Source organism: Thrips palmi, unplaced genomic scaffold (assembly GCF_012932325.1).
Source record: "Thrips palmi isolate BJ-2018 unplaced genomic scaffold, TpBJ-2018v1 HiC_scaffold_11, whole genome shotgun sequence".
Taxonomy (NCBI): domain Eukaryota; kingdom Metazoa; phylum Arthropoda; class Insecta; order Thysanoptera; family Thripidae; genus Thrips; species Thrips palmi.
This window is the reverse complement of record NW_023144622.1, coordinates 6,280,419-6,296,256: the sequence shown is the minus strand read 5'-3', so window position 1 is coordinate 6,296,256 and position 15,838 is coordinate 6,280,419. Positions and strand designations below refer to the sequence as shown.

The following is a 15,838-nucleotide window of genomic DNA, read 5'->3' as shown; positions in this document are numbered from 1 at the left end:
TTTCTGTCGGAAGGTTTGCCGCCTGCTTAAAGAGAGGCTCGTTTTTCAGCGGAGTTTCAGGACACTGGGCATGCTCTGCTCATGCATGCCGGTTGAACGTTCATCATGACGTGCGTCCAAGAATGCCGAGAGGAAATCGTGCCGGAAAATTCGTGTAAAGATGGAGTCTGCAGTAAGTTTGATTCATTTATTGACAGCGCATGGAACGTCTCATGCAAGTGAATGCAGGTTATGTTTCTGTGAATAGGCCTATGTTTATTTCTTCGTATGGCCTCTCAAAGCATGATTTCACAGTTCGTTTGCCGATTTGTTACTCGGTTCTTATGTTTTGTCGATTGGGTCTGCCTGTTGCTCCGGGCAAAAGTCGCCAGCACTAGTCGTCGTGCTGTCGCGCCTTGTGACTGAGAGGTTACATCGGTCTTGTTCCTCCCTCGTCCTTCGCGCTGCATGTTTAGCCCATCTGCAGCACTGCTTTCTTTGAAAAACTGTTTTGTAGTCCTTGACGTTCAATCGTTTTGACAATTTTTTAATTTTTGCAGCTCTTACTCGCCGTAAGGTTCAGACAGTGGGACCTGCCTATTTTAATTATTACCGCATAGCTCATCAAAATGAGGAATCTGTTTGGCTGAACAGTAATGAAGAGGCTGAGGATGAAGTTGAGGATGATTCGTCAAATGAGGATGATGACTTGGAGTACCTTAAAAGTTTGGATGTTAAGGAGTGCAAGGTAAAATATTTTGATGTCATGTATGGGCCTTTTAGCATATTTTTCTCCTTTTATTAATTTCTATCTTTTAAACTAGGATCAAGATCACTACAGGGTGCTTGGCCTCGGCACTAAGAGATACAAAGCCACTGACAATGAGATCAGGTTGGCCTGTGAGTAATCTCTTTAACTAACCACACACATTTCTTCTGAATATTTATCTGCTTGAGTCTTATTTCCTTCTTGTTGTGTGTTTTAGACCGTAAAAAAGTATTAAGGCATCATCCTGACAAACGGAAAGCAAGAGGAGAAAAAGTAGATCAAGATAATGACTACTTTGTTTGTATATCAAAAGCCTATGATGTTCTTGGCGTTCCATCCAAGCGCCGTTCATATGACTCAGTAGATCCAGAAGTTGATGATGGTGTTCCAACAGCCAACGAGTACACTAAGAAAAATTTCTATCAGGTTAGGCTTTTAGTAGTGTCAAACTCTCCTAAATTAATGTTACACCCCAACCAGATCCTCCTGCATTGGAATCTCTCTTACATCTTTTCAATTTGCTAGCAGTTTCTAACTATCAGGTGTTTGCAGGTATTAGGAGCCTTCTTCGAGATGAATACTCGCTGGTCAGAAAGGCAACCTGTTCCAAAACTGGGTGGTCCAGATGCAACATTGAAAGAAGTAGACAGATTTTATAATTTTTGGTATGACTTCCAGTCATGGAGAGACTTTTCCTACCTGGATGAAGAAGAGAAAGACTCTGGCATGGAGTAAGTTGTATTTACTCTGAAGTTATTCTCAAAATATTTTCTCATACTTGACACTAATTTTTTTTTTTTTCCGCAGCCGAGATCAGAGGAGATGGATTGACAAGCAGAACAAAGCAATGAGAATAAAGCGCAAAAAAGAAGAAATGGTTCGCATTCGCTCTTTAGTGGATCTGGCTTACAATATGGATCCTCGTGTGGCTGCTTTTAGACAGGAGGAGATTGAAAGGAAGACTGCAGCCAAGCGGGCAAAGCAAGATGCGGCCAGGGCTGCTCGAGCCGAGCAAGAAAGGGTAAGATGCTTGTTTTGTAGACCCAGGGAATCCAGGCAAATAATTTTTAATGCATTAATTCTAAATATTGCTTCACAGGTTGAAAAGGAAGCTGAAGAGAAAGCTCGTCAAGAAAAAGAAGCCAAGGAGCGAGAAGAGAAAACACGCCTGGAAGCTGAGAAGAAGCAAAAGGAAGCTTTCAAGAAGGCTATGAGAAAGGAACGCAAAACAATGCGCGATTTTCTTAAAGAAAAGGACTATTTTGTTATAAATGAAAATGAAAAACTTCCTCATCTAACTGGAATGGAGAAAATATGTGAAATGCTGTCATTAACTCAGTGAGTTGATTTATTCATTTATGGTCATTAGTGGTGTTCCATGAACAGAGTTGTTCTAATTGTTGTCTTTTGCCTAGACTTCAAGAACTTAACAATGACATGAAGGAGCGCGGGAGAGATGCTTTTGTGAGTGCTCTCACAGAGTGTGAACGAAAACTGGATGAGGAAAGGCGCCTTGTTGTAGAGGCAGCTAGGCTTGGCCGCGGAGTCTCTGTGGGTACTAATCAAATTGCTCCAGCAACGGAGAAGGTTGAAGTTGTATCAAATTGGACTCCGGAACAGTTACAGTTGTTGATTAAAGCAGTGAACATGTTCCCTGCAGGCACTGTAGAGAGGTATATCTTGCTAAAACTGAATCTAACCAGAGTCTCCCATTCTAATTTAAAGACAAATTGTAAAAACCTTTTATCAATTTTGCAGATGGGAATGTGTTGCCAACTTCCTTAACTCTCACGCATCGGGTGCTGGCATTGTTCGTACACCAAAAGAGGTTCTTGACAAAGCCAAAACATTACAGAAATCCGATCACAGCCGAAGTGCATTGCGAGAGCAAGTCAACTCATTAGCCTTTGACAAGTTCCAGAACAACAAAAAACGTGACATTGTGACAGTTGAAGCTGATGGTGGGGCCTCTGAGCGTTTTGATAGTAAGTTTGTAGTGTCTTCAAATTTTCGGTCTCATAAGGGTTCCAATTGAGAATAGCTGCAACTAATTTGATCGTCTTCAGCCCCAGCTGCTCAGGCAGGTAAAAATCTTGCCCCCTGGACTAATGAAGAACAGCAGCAATTGGAACAAGCTCTCAAGAAATTCCCTGCTGGGACAGATGAACGTTGGGATAGAATTGCTGAAGATGTTCCAACACGTTCAAAAAAGGATTGCATGAAACGTTATAAGGTAAACTTTATCTTATCTTAATATTAACTCAGCTGCCATTGTTTAAGTTGCATAGTTGGGTCATTCATATTTAATTCTAAAAACACCACTATAAAATATTTTCTTCTTTCTAGGAACTTGTGGAAATGGTTCGTGCCAAGCAAAGTGCGAAATCTACTGGTGATAACAATTCTGCTAAACCAACATAACCGGACCACCTTTTAGTAGGCTAGCTATGAAGAGGATTTGAATTTTTTGTTACTCTATCATCTCTATTGGTGCAATTGCTCTCCTCCCATTGTTGTGACCAATCTCAAAAGCATCAACTCAACTCAACTGTTTGCAATTTTTCTGTTATCACTATGGATTCAATTTTTTAAATATTAACTACTTAAATGTTCATTAGCCCGGTTTATGTTTGTCTGGAGAGATGTTTTGAGAATTATTTTTTTCTGATGATGAAGTTTTGTGATATAGTTACTCCAGTAATAATAAATTGTATACGTCCTTAGTCCTTACTCTTGTTTCTCCTCCCCCTCCCGCCTCACACAACCTTTGATAAATGAAAGGAAGCAGAAACATGAACAGTGTGAACATATAGGCACTGATGATGCTGGTTGATTAAATTCTTAAAAAGATCAGGGTATATTGCTTTATGGACGAAATGCCAGCCGCGCAACCTGATCTCCGATCCGTCGTGTTTGAATAGCTTCACGATTCTGCCGCTAGAGGGAGCGACTGGACTAGGAGTCATCCTCTATTCATGAGTAATTAGCGTAGCGTGTCCGGCTAGTTCGGAACGTTTGGTACCACACCGGTCTCAAGAGCGCGATTGCTATACGTGCAACTAGGAAGAGCGCAAGTGGATTTTATTCTTGAAGGTGAGTGCTTCTGTCACTTAAAGGTACGTTGCGACGTCGCACATTGAATGAATCTCCGGGCAAGATACATAGCTGCCTCTAAAATGTTCTTTCGGCTCAGTCGTTTTCCCTCATAGTTTGCATATTTGATCTCGATACTACAATGCTAGTTCAAGACTGTGTAACCTAAATTGTTGACAATGTACGCGGAAAACTGTGGAATTAATTTGAAAGGGAGCCTAACCTCGCTCCATCCAAGACATTGCTGTTGTCGAGTGAATGGAGGGAGGTGTGGAGGTCGAGGAGGGGGAGGAGAGGGGAGGGGCGGGAGGTGGTCTGTAGTCTCCGGATGGTTGGTACCGCTGGAGAAGCGGAAGCTGCCAACTCCGTCGGTGTTTTTTGTTTCAGTTGGATTTGAACTTATGTTACAGACCGCCCCTGTCGCGCGCGCGCTCATCAAGCCCTTCTGCACCATGGCGGTAGGACTTGAAAGGACTATTTTACCTCAAAATTTTGCATCTGGCTGCAATGCTGACTCGAAATTTTCTGTTTTTCTCCATCTGCAGTCCTTCGAGGCAGCTGCTGAGGAAGTGAAACAGTTGAAGACTACTCCTTCGGACGATGAGCTGCTGGAACTGTACGCTCTTTTCAAACAAGGAACCGTGGGTGACGTGAACACAGGTGAGGCGGTTGGTTTGGTTAGGCTTCTGTAAATCGCAGTATCGCAGTCGCCCTCCCTCCAGCAGCAGCGAAGCGGCGACCTGATTTGCCTGTCCAAGTCAACTTTTGGCCAAGTTTCCGTTGTAAATCTGCCTTTCTCCCGACAGCTCGCCCCGGCATGCTGGACTTCAAGGGCAAGTACAAGTGGGACGCCTGGGAAAAGAAGAAGGGCACCACCCAGGACGCCGCCAAGGAGGCGTACATCGCCAAGGTCGCCGAGCTGGTCGCCAAGTACGGCAAGAACTAGGCGACGTCGAGTGGCTTTTGCACAAATGGTCCGCCAGCACAAACGTTCCTTTGCGAGTCTCATTAAGTTTCAAGGTGTGGATTGTCAGTGAAATTCGCACAGTCTTTACAGTAATGTATATGCTCAACACCCGGTGATGAAATAGTTTCTTTGTGTTTTCTCATTTATTTTATATGATCGATTTTATGTTGATATTTCAATGCATATTTTTATGTTTATACTTTTAAAAGAATGTACCGAATGTTTATAAGTATGTGTATTTTTGAGATTGCGTAATAAAAATGCGGTTTGTTAATCGAAACCTTAAGTACCGCCTTTTGCGAAATATTTCTCGTGGAAGGACATGAATCCTGAAGGTGGCTCGTTCTGGCGAACCCCTTCCCTTTCCGCTCCAACGTCGCACAGTGCCTGAGCACTAGACACAGCGCCACCCGTCACTGCGTACATCAGTCTCGATACGAGAATGAATGGGCGCGTGGTCTTCCCCGACTCCGGTCGCCGCGAAAACGGGCGCCTCCGACAGAGCAAGCCGCCGTAAGCGCTAGTCGACCGGAAACTCGGGTAGTTTGTTGAGCGGCTTCCGCTTGCGCGCGTCGGTCGGAACACGGCAGGCGGCGCGGTGGCGCCAGCCCCAAAATGCCGACGACGGTCGCGGACACACCGCGGTGCACAGCCACGGCTGCCACGGCCTACGCGGCTTGCACGGCGTGTTGTTCCGGATGGCTCATTTGTTGACCGACCCTCCCTCCCTCCCGCGACACAGGTGAGTGGGGCCGCAGGGCGGGGCGGGGCGGCGGAGCGGCGCGGAGGGGGTGGGTCTGCAGCACGGCGCAGAGCTGCGCAGAGGGGTGTGACGTCATATCGATCAGAGCACCCCATTGGCGGGAGCCCGCCCCACCCCCACGGGGCCCAAGCCGCCCGAGCCCTCCGAAGCCTCCCCTCCTTTGCTCAGCCCAGTGTGAGTGTGGACGGCGCAAGGGCGGTTAGGACGGAGCCTCCAAGACTTGCCTGCTGCTGTGCCCTGGCCCTGCTGTATCACTCGTCCCGTTCGGGCCGCTCGTCAGTTGACACTCGCTGCCGCGGCGCCGTTTGTTGTCGATGTTGTTGTTGGTGTTGTTGTTGGCCTCAACGGATTGACGTCGTGGACGTGCTTCGCTCCGTGTGTTCCTGGTGAGTAGTGCAGGCCGCGCAGGCGCCCCGCGGGGGCCGCGGTCTGCCGCGGACGCCGGCAACAATAGGCCCCGCGCCGCCTCTGGCTTGCTTGGCAATCGCTTGGTCCTGCCGGTTCTGGCGGCAGCGGCCTCGCCGGGCCTAGCGCCGCCTAGCGGCCAGCAGCGCGACGGCGGCGACGGCGGCCCGCGCCGGCAGCACGTGGTGAAGTGCCTGGCGGCGATGGCGGGGCTGGCGGGACGCGCGCTGCCGCTCCGCCACTGCCTCTGCTCGTCGGGACAGTGGCGTAGTGGTGCGCGCCGCACGTGGCGCCGGGGGTGGCGCCGTGTCGACGACGGCGTGCTCGAGGGTTGTCGCCGTGCTAGCCGAGCTGTGTTGCCGCCCGGCCTTAACGATTCGCGCAAAGTACGCCGTAAAGAGGGTGGGCTGGCAGGGAGCCCCACACCGTGGGCCGTGGGCCCCGCAGGGGGTAGGGCCACGACGGGCCCAGCAAGGCTGGGGCACCTGCTCCGTGCCCACCAAGGCCCACCAGGGCCCACCACCCCCTCCCTGCCAAAGGGTAAAGGTTACTGTACTCTGGCAGGCGGCGGGGGTGGCGAGGCCCGAGGCAGGGCTGTGGGCAGAGGCCGGGGGCGGCGGGCCGGGGGCGGCGGGCCGGGGGCGGGCCTGCAGTGGTACCGCTTGGCACTCCCCCACCTCCCCGCCCCCGCCCCCATTGCCCTCAATGGGAGCGAGGAACCAGATAAGGTATTTGCCTGATCGTGTGCCGGCGGTGGCGTTACAACAAACTGACTTGCCAACGATTGCCAGCCAGTGGTTCGATTCCGCCATTTTTTCATTTTTCCCCTGTGGGTTTGTGGCTAAGCCGGTTGGCCAAGCTGCGTTCCTGCTTGTCTCGTCAGCTGGGCGCAGCGCGGGGTGGGGGCTGTCCAGATGATTCCGTTCCCACAGCGCATTGCTACGCATTGCTGTGCCGCGCGACGCGACTCCCAATTTTTGATTATTGCCGCCCGTATTCGCATTGGGCGCCACTTTATTTCGGCGATTTCCCTTCCCGTCGCGGCCGCGGGCTGGCTGGCTGCGGGCTGGCGGGCCGCGGCTCGATTTAGATCAGTTTGTTCCAGACGGCGGCGGTGGCGGCGCGGCATCGCGCGTAAGCCTCTCCGTATCACGTTTTGGGGCGCGATGGCGCGATTATCCATTTATCCTTTTTGAATACGGTTGGCGCTGCGCCGAGCGCTCCGAGCACCGCGCCGTGGGGGCGGTGGGGTGGGGTGGGGTGCGCGCGGTAGGGTTGTTTATAACCGGGGCGGGGCGGCAGCAGCGGCGGCAAGAGTGGCACAGGTGCACCGGAATCCTTGAATAAAGTCTCGCGGGGAGGGATGCCGTGGACGCCGAACACAGAAACGCGCTGAATTTCCCTCGATTGTCTTTTGTTTTGAGTCTAAGTTTTTCAACGTTTTAAAAAGCCGAACCCGGTTTGGACCGTTGAGCATGACGCCGGACGAGACGACGATTTCGCCTACACGACCCTTCGGTGGCCCCGTCGCCCGGCCCCCATTTTCGGCCCCAGCCCTTTCCCCCGCGGTCGTCAAAGCGGGCAGAAGTTGAACCGGAAATATTACTGGAAGGATGGCGGCGGTCTAGGCGCGGTGCGGCCTGCCTCCTGCCTCCCCTTCCGGCTGACATTTGCGGCCCGCGGGCGAAAACATGGCGGGGCGGGGTGGGGCCGAGCTTGCCTCATTCAGCGAGCGGCACAATGAACGTCAATTTGGGCTCGGTACCACGGGGCAGGGGCGGTCGGCGTAAAGCCCCCGCCCTCCCCTCGCCGTCCTCTCCAGTGGTGCGGGGCGTAAATAAAATATCGCAGCCAAGTGATAGCGCGAGGACCGCCGCCGCCATCCTGTACCGTGACACTACCGCCACCTGTCCAACCCTTGCCGCTTCCACTTCCCTCGCTTCCCCAGCCAGCCGCCTCCCCCTCCCCGCCGCCCCGTCCTCGACTCGACCCGTGACACCGGCTAGGCCGCTCGGTCGCCGCGCTGTGCGCCGCGCCAGCCGCGCCGGCCCGGGGGGGGGGAGGGTCGGGGAGGGTGCAGTGAGGGCAGGGCCCTGCCGGGGTTGGCGAGCACTTGTGCCGTGAAGGGCGTGCCTGAGCCATTGCGCGTGTGGAGTGGTCGAGGCTTTGTGGAGGCCCGGTGTACCAGGTCGGCCTTTGCCTCTCGGCCTCTAGGAGCCCTGGAGCCCCTGGAGCCCGGGGCGCTGCTGGAGCCGCTGGAGCGCCTCGTCGTCTCGCCTCGCGCCTTGTGCTGCCTTGTGCCCTGCTCCGCAAAAGCAGCGCGCAGAACGGTGGTCGAGCCGGCGGGCTGCCTCTGACACCGACACACGGCCCGGCGAGACTCCGTGCCCAAGTGACTTTTAATGCCAGCCGTGCTAGAGGTCTCTTGCGCTGGGAGTGTCGACGGGTTCCTTTCTTCCCCGACTCAGCACAGGTGGATTCACAGCGTCGCTCTGCGAGAAAGGCAGAGCGACGCTGGAGCCAGGGGTATCGGTGGGTCGGGTCAGCACCGCGTTCACGACATGAGTGACACGGCGTGCGGGGCGCTTGCGCAACACGCGTGGCGCGCCGCAGGGGCACCGTACAGCAAACATTGCGGGCGTGGTCCGTGGTCCTGGGGCGCTGGCCTGCCTGCCTGCCTGCCTGGCGTGGCCATTGTTCAAGTCGACTCGGGCACCGTGGCAATGCCAGGCACTAGTGCACCGAGAGGGCCCACATATGCGGGCCGGGCAGGCGGGCGGTGGAGTTGGAGGGCCCCGCGCGACCCGAACCCGTCCGCTACCGTCCACTGGGCGTGGGCCTCTAGCACTAACACAGTTTACAGGGACCGCCACGACTGCCTTATCAAAAGTCACGTTGGCCATGCTTAACTCTTTTCGGCGTTTGCGATGCCAGGTCCGCCGTTTTCGCCTTCCTTCCAGGCCTTTCGTCTTTTGCCTGCCGTCCTGCTAGCAGCCCATTTTTTCCTGCAATGGAAAGAACCAGTGTGACACGAACCTTTGCTGGGAATAGAAATGGTCGATGTGGCTGGGGCGGGGCGGGGGAGGCCCACCGCGTGGTGTGCCTTGTTGGCTTCGCTAGCTTCGCTCGGGGTTGTGCCGCAGGGGTGCGTGCCGCCCTGGCCGCCTTGGCGTGCCGCCGTGCCGCCTGGGCTGGCCGTTGTTACGCCACGTCACGCCGGGTACGCTAATCTACGCCCCGCCCCGCCCCGCCTCGGCTATTACAGCTGCGCGATTTAGTGCCCTCAGCGAAAGGCGCGCTGCAGGGCTGCAGGCGAAGCGAGGCGTGTTATCGCCGTGGCGTGGCGCGCCCGGTTCTGGGGGTAGTGGTTGTGCTGCACGCGGTGTAGCGTGGATTTTTATTAATTTGACAGCGGATTTGGTCCTTTTGTTTCCGTGGCACCGGCAGCCCGAAGGCCCGGCCGGCGGCGTCGCGGTGCTTGGCGTCGTCGTCGCGGTCGTGGCGTCGCGGCGCTACCTGGCCGCCCTGGCCGTACCGCGCACCGCGCAACGCCGCGCCGCTCTGACGTTACGCTCGGAGGCCCGGAGGGAGGGAGGGGCGCCGCGGCGCGGTGGCGCGGTGTGGTGGGGAGGGCCGGGCACGGCGAGCCGCGGTGAGCGCGGCCGAGGGAGGGGGCGGCGGGGCGGCACGGCGTGGACGCCGAGGGCCCGCCGAGCCGGGCCTCTGGCCGGGCCGGGCGCCCTGCCGCTGGTAGTCTGTCAGGAGGCACGGCGCCAGACAGCTGTCCCGCGTGTGTGCGATCCAGTCCAGTCTCACTACAGTGTGTGTTTGTGTTGTGTGTGTTCGCAGGCAAAGCACTCCCCGTCTCTCTCTTGTCTGAGGAGCGTGTGTTGAAGATCGACAGTGTAGTGCGTCGTGAGAAGCCCAGTGCGTGATTCGCAAGCATATCAATTAATAGCAATAGTGTTGTCCGCGAAGTGATCTTGCTGGACACTTGCCGAGGACGACAACGCGGTCTGCACCGTGCGTCTCCCGGCTTCACCACGTCGAAAAGAAACCGGCACCTTTGCGCCGACGGAGGTGGTCTAGAGCGTGAGCTTGCCCACCCTCAGACGCCCTCGTCCGCCGCCGCCCTCGCCGCCCTCGCCGCCCCCGCGTACAAGCGACCCCGACTCGACGTCGTCGTCGCCGAAGCCACCGTCGCGACGCAGCACCAGCAGCACCAGGTCGACGCCGTCGAGAGGATGAACAGCCTGGCGTCCAGCATGGAGGCCCCCAGCGTCCTCAGCCAGAGCATGGACTCCGTCAACACCGTCCCCGGCGAGGAAGAGGTGAGTGCCATTCCCGCGAATCTAGTCCTGCCTGATGAGGGCCTCGTTGAGGCCGAGCAGCGCAAGGCGGGCAGCGGGGCACCGTTACGCGCCCAGCGCCCAGCCTCGCTCGCCGTGCTCCCGGACCGCGGCAAGAGATAGAGCAATGCAGAGCGCCGCGCCTCCCGCGCCTCGCGCCTCGCGCCCACCACTCATTCCGAGAGTCGTTCTCGTCGCTCTGTCTCTCTCACCTACATGGTGCGTCCCTTAAGTGCAAAAGAGACTCTTGGAATGAGTCTGCAGGCGCTGGCTGGACTCGCTAGCCGCCGCGGGGCGCTGAGCCGCGCTGAGCCGCTGAGCCGCGCGCTGAGCGCAGGGCGCGGTGTGACCCTGAGGTCCCCGCGCTCGGCCTGGCGGTCCGGCCGGCCTGGCCGACAACAAGATGTTCTTGTAGCTGGTAATTAGAGTGGGAGGAGCAGCGGCCGCTGATTGGCGCCGAGGCCCCGGCCGCCACTCGTCCGGCCCCATGTGGTGCAAGAAGTGACCCAGCATGTCAAGCTGCCGCGCCGCCGCGGATCGAGAAAAAAGACAACTAGCCGCGGGCCGGCCGGCCGGACACGGACTGGCTGGGCGCTGGCGCCGCCGCGCTGGCGCGTGGATGGATCGTTCCTAAGGTCGCAACAATGGGCCAATGGGCGGCCTGCTACTGCCTGCTACTGCCTGCTACGCACTGCCACGCTAAGGCCGCTCGCTAATAAAGCTTGCCGTTTCGCCTCGCCTCGCCGCCGGCGCAGTCTTTGTTCCGAGTTTTAAGTAAACGCGCTGCTGGGCCGGGAATTTGACTCGGCAAAGTTTGGACTTGGACGCGGAGCGGGTGGGGCGTGGCGTGTGGCGAAGCACGTCCCCGGCACGCGTGGATTTCCCTCCTGGATGGCGGGGCGGGGCGGCGCGCACCCTTCTCGACGTCCAATTCGAGCTTGCAGTGCAGGAGCTGCGTCTCCCCCACAAGTGAAGCAATATCGCGGCGACATGTGGGCCGGCGACGACGGTGACGCCGGGCTGGGGCACGCCGGCAGGTGCTGCGGGCCGCGCTTGGCTGCCTGCCTGGCTGCCAGCCTGGCTGGCCGCCTGGCCGTGCTGGCCGTGCTGCCCTTACCTTCCGGTGCCAAGCAGCACGAGACGAACCCCAAGTTCCGCTCTGCTGGGCGCGCGTTCGTGTTTCGGAACCCAACCGGCCCGCGGCGCGGCGCGGCTCGGCGCGGCCGGCACGCTACCCTGTGTACGAACCTATCCCATCGGGGACAGTTTTAGTTTTTCCTCCCGTCAGGTGGACTTACTGGAACCTTGCTGGAGCCTCGCTGGAGCCTCGCTGGAGCTGGAGCGCGCGATTCCGGGCACGGGAAACCCGACACTAGCGACAACCCTCGCTCGGGCGCGGCGCGCTAGTGACGGTGCGGCGCTGTGACGGTTCCAGCCGCGCTCCGCGCTCGCCGCCATGGCAACCCCATGACTGGCAGCAGCAGTTCATGGTGGTCTATGGCGGCTCGGCTTCTTGACCCTCTTGTGCAAGTCACGGCGCGGAGGCAGCAAGGTACAGCAGACGGATTCCGAGAGCCGTTTTCGTCGCTTTGTGCCTCTCGCACCGAAGCAGGACGCCCCGTGAGTGCGAGAGAGACGAAACCGACTCGGTGTGCAGCCCACCGCGGTAGCGCCAGCGCGTTTCGTACGGATTGCCGGGCCGGGCCGCGGGGAGCATGGAGGTCCCATCTCGTGAATCCACAAGCTGGTCATTAGCCCTATGTGCACTGGGGCACGGCCGACCGGCGGTGCGGGGCGGGGCGGGGCGGGGCGGGGCGGGGCGGGGCGGCGAGGCAGGTGGCTGAGGCACCGTTGGGCGAAGGGCTGCAGCACGCCTGCCTCCAGCGGTGCAGGCGCAGGCCGGCCCAGCGGCCCAGCGGCCCAGCTGACTCGGTGGGACCCAGCAGTCGGCTCAATGGCTCGACGCCCCTTCTCCACGTAAGCCCCCCCCCTCCCCGCTTCCTGCCCCTCGGTGAAAAAACAAAAAACGGAAGGTCCCCGGCAGTCCGTCCGCGCCAGGCTTGGCCAGGCTCGCCAGGTGAGCGATGGCGAGTCGGGCTCTAGCTGCTGCTGCCGCTGCCCGTCCGCACGCCAGAGGAAATCATAGCCGCCACTTCCGGCTGCTCTTGATGGCTGCGATGCCGGGCCGATTCGGAACAGCTTGGCGTGCTGGCTGGCTACTGTCGGTACCCGGGGCGCGGCGTGCACCGCACCTTTTGAATCGACAGATCCTCCCGCGGATGTAGCTTGACATCTCTGTTGTTCAAGAAGCCGTCACTTTTTGGTTTGCCTGCCGCTGTCTTTCCCGCAAGTGACGCCAAAACCAGCGTTGAGTCGAAAACCTCCTAGGTGTCGGCGGCGGATGAGACATTTAAACGCATTTATACGAAAAGGACCTTAAAACTGCTTCATAATTTTGCCGGGTCGTTTCCCGAGTTTTGCGATGGTGTAGAGCGCACCGCTCGCTCTCCGCGTCGCCCGGCGTCCCTGGTCGCCTTCTCGGGACGCTAGCGAGCTCGCGTTGAAATATCGCTCGCAAGTTTGATATTGAGATTCAAGTCACCTGCGCGCCCCGGAGGAGGCGAAGGAAAAGGAGGAGGAGGGGGGGGGTCAATTATCGTTACCTGTGCGTCGAGTCGCGAGCGGCGGGGGCGGCGCTGGAAGAGAAACGGACTAGAGACAGTCTCACAGCGCGCGCGCGCGTGTGTGTGTGTGTTTGTGTACTTTTCTTTTCTTGAGGAAAAACAAAAACGTGAAAAAAGTGACGTAATAATGTGTCTGCGAAAAGAAAGAAACAGCAGCGCGGCGATGAGCGCAAGTCGCGCGCGTTCCCACCGGTTTCTCATACTCGCGGCGTTCCCATGGTGCGTTGCGTGGATGCAGAGCGATGCCGCGAGCTGCAGTGTACACGCGCGGCGAACGCGGCGACGTAACACACTGGCAGAGCGCCTCGCTGAAAGCCGACGCCTCGCGGCCGCAAGGATTTCAAAGTTATCAAAACTGATTTTGTTTTTTCTTTTTTTTTCTTTTTGCTATTATTATTGTGCGACGTTTTTCGCGCGAGTCCACGCGGCCGACCCGCGCCTCCCTTGTGCTTAATCCGGGGGCGCGGCGGCGGCACTCAAACTGGATCGGAAACTGTGCGGCCCACGAACTGCGAGGCTTGGCGAGTGGGCGGGCGGGGCGCGGGGGTGAGTGGTCCCTTCACCCCCACCAGGCGCGGTGGGAGGGCGCCGGGGCACCCTCGTCTGGCGATGAGCCCCTGCCTGCCTGCCTGCCTGCCTGCCTGCTTGCTGAGACGATTGTGAGTTGCTTTTTGTTTTTTTTCCGCCCCGCACCGCCGTTGTCTTTCTCTCTTCCCCGCCCACCCCTTGTCTCCTTCCATCCTTCTCTTTTTCTCCTCCGCGCGCGATTCATCACGGCCGCGTCAGTGCAGTCACAAAATTGCGAATCGGACAGGCGGATGGATGATGGGGTGGCTCTGCGCGGCACTCAGGTGCAGTGCGTGCATGTGTGGTGTGTGTGTGTGTGGGGGGGGGAATGTCGCCTAGTTTGATCGCAGCCTCCCCGCGGGTCGTTCACCTGGGCCCGCCCTGTTGCGTTCCCATGCGTTGTGAAACACAGCCGCCGTTCCGATCGCCTCGCTGTCTTTCCTGCATCGCGCGGTCGGGCCTCCGGCACGCCTCCAGCCTGGAGCGCCTGGAACGCCTGGAGTCCAGGCCGCGTTGTTCTCCAGCTGTGAAACCGCAACAAGTGTCGGGCAGCGCAGCACTGGCGCGCCCTGGCGGCGTGGCGGCGGCGTGCTCGCGGTGCACCGAGGCGGGGCGAGGGGGCCCGGCCGTAAGCGACAAAGTCGCGTGGCTCTAATTGCAGGCAAGAAAGTCGCCGTTTGCCTCTCCTTCCGCGGGGCTCGCTTTCTGCGAGGCTTTCTGCGAGCTTTCTGCAATAAGTCGAGTCGGAAAGCGTTAAATCGGGGAAACGGGCCGCCGAGGCCGGCGCCCCCTTTAATGGTTTCCGCCTAGTTGTGCCTGCGCCAGTGTACCGGCCTCGGCCGGCCCGATGATGTACAATGGCTGGGTGGCTGCCCCCCCCCCCCCCCCCCCCCCCCGTAACAGTGACCCGAGGTAAAAGGAGACCCGAGTGCTCACCACACCGCCGACGGCAGGAAACTCCGAAGGTCTGAAGTGAATCTTTCATTAAGCTCCTCTCTCGATTTGGGCGCGCCCAGTGTAGCTGCACTGCTGCGCGGCGTCGCACGAAATGTCAGCCCTCCTCGCGAGGCTCGCGAACGTTACGACCGGAAGGTCCTCCAGAAGGACGACGCCGGACTCGGGCTGGACGCGCGTGCACTTCCACGGCAGGGCTTCCTTCCCTTCCGTCGGGGCAGGCGGTGGCAACGTCGCGCCCGCACTTTAAGGCGAGCGAGAGCGCCGTGCGCGCGTGGCGGTAGGCAACCCGAACGCACGGCTGCGCCACGGGCGGGCCGCGGCCACGGCGCTAGGACGGCGACGCGCGGCGTCGCTCTGTCTCTCTCGCACCGCCGCGCGCCGCCCCACGAGTGCGAGAGAGACAGAGCGACGCCGCTCATCCCGGTGCGTCACGCTCCCTGGGAAAGAAGCGGGCCAGGAGGAAACGACGGGGGAGTAAAAAAAAATGGAGGTACTCGTTGAGTTTGATGGTCAGCGTCGTCGTCGTCGTGTTGTACACTGTCCGAAAAGTGTCAAAGCGATCGGGCCAAGTTGGGTTCGGCCGCGTCATGTCACGGCCCCCGCGGCCCCGCCACCGCAAAAGTTTCCGTATCGCCTTTTCCCTTTATTCTCCCCGTCTTGGACTATTTTCCTATCTTTTTTTTTTTGCCGCCGGCTCCGCGTTTTCTCGATCTCTTTTTGCGCCGCGACGCGCGCCGTCGTGAAATTCACTTGCGTGGGCGGCGCGGCGTCCGCGTGTGTGTGTGTGTGTGTGTGTGCGTGTGTGTGTGTGTGTGTGTTGTGTGTGAGGTCGGAAACAGGGAAAAGGTGAGGGAGGAAAGTTGGCTGCTCAGTGTTTGAGTTTTCGGCGGCGGAGAGGCTGCGATATCGGTCGCATTTCCGAAGTGTACCGCCGTCCACGAGCTGGGACAATAAGCTGGGCCGCATTTTGATCCTAGCGTCTGTGTGTGTGTGTGTGTGTGCCGTCACGCCACTGACGGGTAGGCCTGGTTGGGCCCATGCTCCGCCATGCTCGCGGTTTCCATGGCGACCGCGGTAGGACGGACGTGCCGTTTGTTGTCAGTCGCGACAAAGCTCTATGGATGACGTCCCTGCATCCCGTCCAGGAAGCGGCGACGCCCCCCCCCCTCCGCTCTTTTCTAACGATTGCGGCCAATGAGAGCGCACGACACACGGCCACACGGCCGCGTGACAGGACGGAGATAAAATGCGGCCTGAAGGCAAACAAGACTGCGCTGCTACCGCTGCTGTGGCTCTGCGAGCACG

At 58.2% G+C, this 15,838-nt stretch overlaps 3 protein-coding genes across 6 annotated transcripts in view; all 3 read left to right on the top strand.

Annotated features, from left to right (window-relative positions):
* The first annotated feature begins 11 nt into the window (after positions 1 to 11).
* LOC117639388 (dnaJ homolog subfamily C member 2) lies at positions 12 to 3,272 on the top strand. Its single transcript, XM_034374995.1, has 11 exons — positions 12 to 172; positions 540 to 727; positions 804 to 879; positions 966 to 1,174; positions 1,301 to 1,479; positions 1,556 to 1,769; positions 1,848 to 2,086; positions 2,164 to 2,421; positions 2,507 to 2,733; positions 2,815 to 2,981; positions 3,095 to 3,272. Exons 1-11 carry the CDS (start codon positions 106 to 108, stop codon positions 3,167 to 3,169), a joined length of 1,899 nt encoding a protein of 632 aa, XP_034230886.1. The 5' UTR covers positions 12 to 105; the 3' UTR covers positions 3,170 to 3,272.
* A 412-nt stretch (positions 3,273 to 3,684) lies between these two features.
* On the top strand, positions 3,685 to 5,094 carry LOC117639398 (acyl-CoA-binding protein homolog 1-like). The gene is made up of 4 exons (XM_034375006.1): positions 3,685 to 3,841; positions 4,252 to 4,299; positions 4,387 to 4,501; positions 4,648 to 5,094. The coding sequence occupies exons 2-4, from the start codon at positions 4,294 to 4,296 to the stop codon at positions 4,785 to 4,787; spliced, it is 261 nt and encodes an 86-aa protein (XP_034230897.1). The 5' UTR covers positions 3,685 to 3,841; positions 4,252 to 4,293; the 3' UTR covers positions 4,788 to 5,094.
* A 661-nt stretch (positions 5,095 to 5,755) lies between these two features.
* The window catches only part of LOC117639621 (protein couch potato-like), a 128,463-nt gene continuing 118,380 nt past the window's right edge, over positions 5,756 to 15,838 (top strand). For 3 of the 4 annotated variants that reach the window (XM_034375472.1, XM_034375471.1, XM_034375468.1), the window contains exons 1-2: positions 5,756 to 5,957; positions 9,826 to 10,307. In XM_034375472.1, the coding sequence (XP_034231363.1) occupies positions 10,221 to 10,307 (87 nt within the window). In that variant the 5' untranslated portion in view covers positions 5,756 to 5,957; positions 9,826 to 10,220. Of the gene's footprint in view, positions 5,958 to 9,739; positions 10,308 to 15,838 lie in introns of those variants that run through there. The other variant, XM_034375470.1, reaches the window with a different exon arrangement.